This window comes from Silene latifolia, chromosome 3, assembly GCF_048544455.1.
Source record: "Silene latifolia isolate original U9 population chromosome 3, ASM4854445v1, whole genome shotgun sequence".
Classification (NCBI taxonomy): Eukaryota; Viridiplantae; Streptophyta; class Magnoliopsida; order Caryophyllales; family Caryophyllaceae; genus Silene; species Silene latifolia.
In genome coordinates, this window is record NC_133528.1 from 121,300,438 (window position 1) to 121,309,672 (window position 9,235).

Genomic DNA, 9,235 nt, shown 5'->3' on the forward strand with positions numbered 1-9,235 from the left:
TATCCGAAATTGCGTAATAAATAAAAGTGTATATAAGATATATTTAAATGTATCTAGTGGCGATAACCGTATATAAAAAAAAAATATATATATATCTACACTTTCAAAAAATGTATCTAGAAATCATGTAAAAAGTGTATCTATAATTTGGTAAAAAAAAAAAAGTGTATCTAGATACATTAAATATATGTGAGATACCCTTTAATTATATATGTGAGATACACTTTTTAACGGTGAAAACACACTAGATACATTAAATATATGTGAGATACACTTTTTAACAAATCTTAGATACACTTTAGAGTATCGTAGGTACACCTTTTATACGGATTCTACATACATTTTATCACAATGTAGGTACATTTTTTTTCATATTTTGTATATACACTTACAACCACTAGATACATTTTTGTTTTTTTACCAAATCTTATACATTTTGTCAAACTGTAGGTACATTTTTTACATAATTATAGATACATTTTATAACAATGCATATACACTTTTTTTCTATCCTAAGTACATTTTCCCCAACATGCGATACAAAAAATACGAACTACCTAGATACACAAAATATTATTCTGTATACACAAATATATGATCGGGATACACTCTAATACACAAAAGACAAACCTATATTACAAAATCCGAAATTCAATAAAAATCCCCAAATTACAAACCCTAATTAAAAAAAAAAAAAATAGAAACAAAACCACCGCAACTTTGAAATCATCTACAAAGTTCATCACCAAAACTCAACTCTTAAATAGTATACGATCAACAATTAATAACAAAACAAGTTAATGCCCCATTCCACTAAAGAATGCACAAATTTATGATTAAAAAAACAAAAAACTACACCTGAATCAAGGACGAACAACAAAATTCAATGCACAGTAACTATACTAAGAAATTCACACTATGAAATGATAATTAACAATGATTATGACCTAAATAAATACGATTTCGCTTCGTCGAATTACAATGAAGATGCGAAAAAGATAATATTCGAGACGAACCGGACCGAGAACTCAAACTAATTAATTGCAACGAAGAAATGAAGGAATGAGCGGGGGAGAATAAAAAGGCGTTGATCGGAAAAATACGCCAGAGAAAGGCCACGTTTGGTAGGCGGAGTTGAGATGAGATGAAAAAGAGAATGGAAATGGTAGAATGAGGCTTGCAAAGAGAAGAAGAGAACGACGATGGCTGACCTCGCCAGTAGTTTCGATGAGCGACGTTAGAGTGACTAGTTGTCGTTGATGTTGTCAGTGCTAATGGCGGACGATATTTAATTGGTGAGAAGGAGAGGTTGGCAGGGGATGGTTAAATGAGTGAGTTAGGTTGAGTGAATTTGGAAATGACGGGGGTAGTTTATATGCGTGAGTTGTTGTACAGCTAGTTTGTTCTCACCGTTTGCATCGAGTGGTCGTTTGATATAGGGGCGGGTTCAGGTACGAACTACCTTAACTTACGAACCGTACGAACTAGCTTAAAACCAGATTTTTTTTTTCCAGATACATTTTATTACCCTATCAGATACACTTTTTATTAAGATACATTTTATAACATATGTAGATACACTTTTTCCACACTAAAATTCTAAATGCACTTTTACACTTTTTTAACGCTAATTTTTGCGGGTACACATGTCATTTAAGCAGATACATATCTTATCAAACCCAGATACACCTTATATTACTACCGGATACAAATGGTATTACTACCGGATACACATGTATCAGGTAGTAATACTAAGTGTATCTAGGGTGGTATTTTGTGTATCCAGCGCCGCCGGCATCACCACTACCCCCACCACCATCAACACTGCCTCCCCCACCATTGTCATGCGTATCTGGCAGTAGTACCGTACGTATTCGGGCTCGTATTTTGTGTATCCACCAAACCCATCACCACCCCGGTGACACCACAACCCATTACCACTGCCACCGCCACAACCACCACCACCACCAAGACCACCAGTAGCCCCCGACAACATCAACAACAATCTCAGACAAAGCTGACGGCATCACCGCACCACTCTAGGTGCTTATAGCATTACACCCACAGATAAACGACAAATTTACACAAAACACCACAAATAATTGGTACATTCGGCCACCGTCATCCGCACCGCATGCAGGACCATGTCAAGAAACCACTCATTTTGAAAAACATCTCATTTTAAATCACCAGATCTGCAAAAATGATGGAAGATTATCCACAAAAATTAATGTCCTTGTGACATTACGGAAGAATTCGAGTTCGAAAAGTCACATATGGTAAATGCTTTCTTTCAGGTGTAGTGATGATGCAGCCCTACACTAACCAGCAACGAGAACGAAAGGTAGAAACACAGGGACGATGATGGAGCGAAAATCCGCCGGTGGTGGTCGAATTGGGGTGGCAAATCGACGAGCTTGATGCCGGAACTAGTTAGGTTGTCGGTCAGTGATGATTGAGGAAAAGGGAAGAAACATATACAGGTAACGATACCGGCTAAACTGCGGCATAACAACACCAATTCCGGCAGATCCACGGTCAACGACAATGGTGGTTGTCGGAGCTCCGGTGCCGAGTTTGTCGAAACATTAACTGGGAGGAGTTAGTTATGGTAAGAGGATGAGCTTGAGATTAGGGAAGGTGTTTGAGGAGAAAATGAGGGAAAGATAAAGAAGAAGAATGCGAAAGAATATTTCCCGGCGAAATTGACGGCAGATGTTGGCCTGAGAGTTGTCGGAGATTAGTCAGAGACAACGGATGAAAGAGAGGGGAGAAAATAAGAGGAGGAATATATTAGGGGTGGAATATGCCGGTATGTACAGAGAAATGCCTTTGGACTGTGGATTCTTTTTTATTTTATCAGGCTTTTTAAGGGAGTTCGTACGGTTCGCACCCTATTTTAGTTCGCACGGGATCTTGATTCTATATATATATATATATATATATATATATATATATATATATATATATATATATATATATATATATATAATAATTGTGAAACCGCCAAATACAAAAAGCATAATTTGTTTAAGCTTACAATTATTTATCGTTTCTATAGAAAAAAATAAATCAAATATATGTCTCTCCATTTCATTTTATTAATCGTTTTAGGATATCGCATATAAATTAATAAATGTTAGTCTTATTAGTTATATGCAATTATTGATTTTTGACAATATAAAATAAGTACTTTTCAACAATTTAATTGTTTAAATTACATATATATTTTTCCCCAACACGACTTTTAATACGAAATGGAGGAAGCAATAAAATGTATAAAAAAAAATTTTAAAAAAAAAATCTCTGGTGCGATTTCGATTAATGGTTAAAAATTACGATGTATTTTAGTTTTACTCAAATGTTATGAGACCTAATAATTACACTAATATTTGAAAGTTAAAAGATTAAAAGTATACCATTTATCGAAGTGAAAAAAAAAAGTAATTATTGTGTTTGTTTGTGGATTCACGATGTTTTTATATAACATCCGATTTTATTATAATTTCTAAATTTTCTATTTTATTAGAGTATCATTATTTACGACATACTCCCTCCATTTTCCTATTTTCACCTCATTTGCTTTATGGAGGTCAAAGTTTCCGAACTTTGACCGTAAATAAGTTTGAGAATAAAAACTATTTATTTATAAAACTAAACATTTACGATTAATATCAAGACATCTTTTTAGAAAAAAAATTCGGCACAAAAAAAAGTAACATATGGAAGGAGTATATTAATAACCATTTAGGTAAATTTAGCACCATTTTTTTTAAATGGTACTCTCTCCGGCTTGCTGTTTTCTTCCAATTTCATTATAATACTCCTCACATATATTACAGTACTAACAAAGTAACAAGTATAGAGTTTCATAAGCCCTTGGAATTACACCTGGCAAAGTTGACTTGACCCGCGACCCGAAAGTGACCGAACTTGCTTGGCCCGAATATGACCTGAAACCCAAATTAACCCGACCGAACCCAAACTCGATTCGAACCTTGGTTAACCCAATGTTGACCCGACCCGAGATTACCCGACCCGTAATTGACGATCCAAAATGACTTAAAGTGACTAAAAATGACCCGAAATGACAAGTACTAAGTCATATTGACGTTATATACATCAAAATAGAGTCTCATTCGTTACAATCATTCAAAATAAATAATAAATTTTGCAAAATAGTATTTCTTAATTAATAAAGTACTAACTAAAGTGTTTTAGCCATTAACCCGAAAGCGCCCCGACCTAAAATGGCCCATACCCAAAAATGACCCGACAACGGGGAACGCGAAATTGATCTAAAACCCAACCCGGCCCGATCCTAAATGTATGATAGACCCGAAAAGACCTGACCGATACCCAACCCTAATGACCCATTTACCACCTCTATTCCAATTTCCAACTCCTTAAGCCAAACAGCCCGGGATTCTCACACGATCCCGAAAGAGTTGAATCCAAACCAGATTGTGGAAGTTTGCCGAAAAATCACAGCAGCAAATTAGAGGAATTGATTGAATCAGAAGAATCAAGAGTATCAGACATATGTATGCTCATTTAATGTTTGTTTTTCGTCTAATTCATCTATATGTATGCTCATTTAATGTTTGTGTTTTGTCTAATTTATCTATATGTATGCTAATTATCAATGAAAGGATCAATCTTTGCTTAAAATTATCTGGGTTTTACTTATTTTCTTTACTTTTAGATTATGTTCCAATTCCAATTATATTGCCAAACTTGGTTACTCTATTCGTTAGTTTCACTGTGATCTCTGGCTATAAATTCTTCATCCTATGCAAAATTTGTGTGATCCCTTGATTTTTTTTTTATTTATTGGCATATACTAGATTAGTTTGACTTTAAAAGAAAAAAAGTTTGGATCTTGATTTCCTGCTCATGTTATGTTTGTTTATTTATATGGTCTTTGTTTGTTTAGGTAGTACGAACAGAAGAATGGCAGGAGTGTCAAGAAAGTTTTTTATGGCTTCGATGTTTATGTGGATACTACCTATTGCAATCTTATATGGCTTTCAGCATGACTGGTTTCCTGGTAAAGTTTTTCTTTTCTTTACTACATTGCATATGTGATGGATGCTTCATTACCTATGCTATCTCCAACGGCTAGCTGGTGTTACTATTTCGCGAATTTGTTCTAATTCTATATGACTAATTAGAAAAAAGCCATGGGTTCGCTTTGGTTACTTCCCATTGGCAAGGGATGCCTTGGGCTTATCCTAAGGATAGGGCATAGTAAAGGGTAAGTGTGATCTCTTTCTGGCTTAATGGTCGTAAGCCAGAAAATTTGGGCAAAGCAATTGACACCTTTGAGTGACTGTATTAACCAGTTTATGATAACGAATGTGTGATCAGCACTTTTCTATGCTACAAGGCAGTACAAGCTCATAGTTTTGCAGGAGTTTATGATCTCTACTTCTCTATTATTGTGACTGGGAACGGCTAATTATATGTTTAGTTGGCATTGTAGCTGATACTTCCAGATTATCCGCCTCTTTCTTGTTGGCCCTCTTTCAATCCAAACAAATTTTTATTGCCTAATATTTTATTTTGAAAAGACATAACTTTTCATGTAACAATATGCTTCATAAACATGAGGGGAATTGATTCGCCTCCCGTAGTTAAATTCACGCCAGCTAGTGAGACCCAGTCACAGGCTGGTCACGAGCTTTGTTTCTTGAAAACTGCATGAGCTAGGAAATTCAAGAGCTGGTGGATATCTGAAGGCATTGGTTAATTGGTGTAGTTTAGACCTTTTACATCTCAATGTCATCTCCTTAGTTAATTGTGATGCATGAACATGACATGGAGTGCATGAATTCTCAACAAGTTTAATATCTTATGTCCATTATCAAGCTGACAATAACATAAACTCATTCGTTGCCAGGAGGCTTGAGATAACAAACATTCCCTTGGCCATGTGATGCCACCCCATTAGCACCATATGCTTGGCAGAGTCAGTTACAACTCGTACAAGTATTGCACACGTATAAAGGCGTCAATTTGGCTATTTGGAAAAAAAATGATGTGTTGTGCCTAAAATGAAGTGTCATATGTCTATAGCAATGTCTGAGTCTCCAATAGCCCAGCAACATAGACTCCACCATTTAATAACATTGTGGTGATACTGTTGCTAACTACTACCAAGTTCCTTTTTGGTGATGGTTCTAGTTGTGGCAAGTTTACATGTTTTGCATTCACTAATGCTCGCATAGAAGAGAGAGACTGACTCAACTCATGATTGTATTATTTCTCTGTCTTTAGCTCAGTGTTGTGATACGTAATGACAAATCTTGAAGAGATAATAGCTCTTGAAGTTTCTTTTTTTTGTTTTTGAGATGAGGGATGTTCTTAAAAGAAAGACGGACAATGCTGTAAATTGTGTGTGTGTGTGTGTGTGTGAGGGTATTGTGGTAGCTTGTGAGTAATCTGTGTATTTCGTAACTCCTTCATTGTCTAACTTATGATTTTTCTAATGAGAAAAAATCATGCTATGGAGTATAATTGTATTGCTTTTGCCGTGACCTTGTATATTTTTAGATCTATGGCAGATTAGATGTTATGGTGGACTCAGATCACCGTATATGGTGTCCTGGCGTTTCTTTGGTGAAGTTTTTAAGGTAAAAGGTTTCAAAAAAAGGAATTCAAAAATTCACACTTGACTAAAAGTTCCGTCAATTTTTTTGGACCCGCTTGTGGCGAGAGTAGCCGCTTTGTGCATGGATCTTGTAGTTTGAGATACTAACATTGAATGTGACCTCAAATGATAGTTTGCTGACATGTGAAGAGATGGTCTCATATAATAGCCTAGAGTGTGTATTTTTTGTTGATAGCTGAAAGCCTGAAAGAAGAACATCTCTAGACATTCTCTTATGAGGGGTGCTACCAACCTTCTCTTTTCAACCTTCTCTCCAACCTTCTCTCTTCACCCTCTCACAACCGACTAAATTAATATATATCGGGTGGGCTCACAAGACAAGTAGATCAAGCAAAATAAATGATATTTTAATCGGTTGTGAGAGGAGAAGGTAGATAGTATTTCTCGTCTCTTATATTCTACACTCTGACTCTGCTTCAAACTCGTGTCTGTCAAAGTGTATGATACGACTATTATGTTAAAAATTCATGTTTGATGAAGTGTTCAAGATTAGCATCTTGTCATGTAATGTCTATTGTCGACACACGATACACGGCCAGTGAAATGTCAGAGTATATAGGCCTAGAATATGTTATGGTGTGATTGGATTGCAAGGACTCTTAATATGACTTTAACTATCAGAACCATATTGTTAGCCATATTTACTACGAGTACTAAATAAATTTCCTTATTTTCCAGTAGTATTTAAGGAGATATGAGAAGAATTTTCTTTACGGTGTCACGAGTTGTACTTGATTGTGCTGATACTGGGTTAAGAAGTATTGTGGTAGGATCTTAAATCACGTGTAAGCTTGGGGATCAAATTGTGATATATAAACGATTTCTGTGGGTTTTTGGTTTCTGGTTTTGTATATCATCTTTAAGATGCACTTCCCTGGAAATGTTATGGAAATTGAGGTTGAGATTGAAATTACTTCCCAAATTTTCCCCTTTGTCGCCATTACTTCTTGCGGACTGAGATCATGGATGTTGTGGAGATTGTAACGGAAATGAAGAATATAACTAATTTTTTTTTTCCTAGAAATGCAAAATCAGTAATAAAGACACAAACACCTATGATTGATGGCTCATAGTGGTATCAGATAATGGTGGGTTGTGGGTTTGGATATGCATCATCCGTAAATGACTACAAGATCACTCTCTTATGTGATAGCGATTATTTTTTTGTTCAAATTCACGTCATCTCCATTATGGGCTGTGTAGACTGGAGAGAATTTAATCTCGTATTAGTTGTTTACCAAATTCAAAGGACCGTGTGGTGGTTCTGATTAATAGCACTGGTTATTGGATTCTTAAGCATATGAAGAACCTAAGGGCAGTCTCATGGTTGTGTCTAATGATTAAGTCTAGTTAATTAACAAGTTTTGGTGCGCCCATGGAAAAGTATAGTTTTTGATTTATTTATTTTTTTTTCAAATTGAAAGGGTGCTTATTGCCTTAATGGTGTTTAATGAATAATGATGCTTGTGATATCTGGACGATGAAGGAAAATGGGGGCCTGAGTTATAATTTGGAGCATTCGTTTCTCAGTTCAAAAGGAGCTAAAGACTATGGATTATGATTGGAAAAAAGCAAAATGACTCCTTAAATTAGTTGCGCCTTTTTTTTTCTCGTGCGTGAAATAGCAGCCATTTGATTCTATCCAACGCCCATTCTTCTCCTTTCTGAGGAGTGAGGAGCCTTGAGGTGTAATTGGATATTTTGTTGTTGTATACGAGATTACGAGTAGGTAAAGCATGATGATGCGGAATTTCTTGTATTTTTGCATAAGGCAACTATAAGTAGTTTGAGCATGGAGATCAGAGACATTTCAATTACAATGACGAAATGATGACTGTGACATCTCTGAATATGCCGGCGACAACAACACTAGTGAAACGGAATTATAATTGATAGATAACTTGTCTAAATGAGTGAAACAATTTGATCGAACGGACTTTAGATTATTGAGTTGAATGAGTGATATTTGATGCCTGCTTCATGCTTGTTACTCTTTGGATTGGGAATGATGATTGTCGCTAATCCATCCCTATTCGTGCATAACTGGCAGGTTTCTCACACATCTCACCACACTCTCAAAATCTGTTGAGTGGACTTCTAGCAGTGGTGTCAGTCAATGTGATGCTAGGATTCTATATATGGATGGCAATGAGAGAGCCTACTGATAAGCACACCCCAGATCCTGCTTTTGTTGCTCAGGCTAAGGCCAGCATTAAACCCGGTGGTGCTCATAAACTGGATTAGGCTTTTTTTTTTTTTTTGTGTCGTTGACAAAAGACGTGTGGTTGATGATATAACACGCCTGGAAGACCAAAGAAACATTTTCTCACAACTGAAATTTGATAGTTGCGAGTAGCATTTGTACCTGATGCTTTTTGTTGGTATAGCTGACACATGGAAAATTCGTTCATCTTTTTTTTTTTTTTTTTTGACAACAATGAACTGCATAATAGAAGAGAAAAATCCGTTCATCTAATCGAGGAAGAAAATTATCTTTGTTAAATACAAATGTCCGCCATATATTTTTGGGTGCCATCAATATACTCCATTCGTACCTGTCAA

The 9,235-nt window shown here is 35.8% G+C and overlaps 1 protein-coding gene across 1 annotated transcript; it reads left to right on the plus strand.

The window, feature by feature from the left end:
* Window positions 1-4,391: 4,391 nt before the first annotated feature.
* On the plus strand, window positions 4,392-9,235 carry LOC141647934 (uncharacterized). Its single transcript, XM_074456308.1, has 3 exons — window positions 4,392-4,544; window positions 4,937-5,050; window positions 8,724-9,235. Exons 2-3 carry the CDS (start codon window positions 4,954-4,956, stop codon window positions 8,915-8,917), a joined length of 291 nt encoding a protein of 96 aa, XP_074312409.1. The 5' UTR covers window positions 4,392-4,544; window positions 4,937-4,953; the 3' UTR covers window positions 8,918-9,235.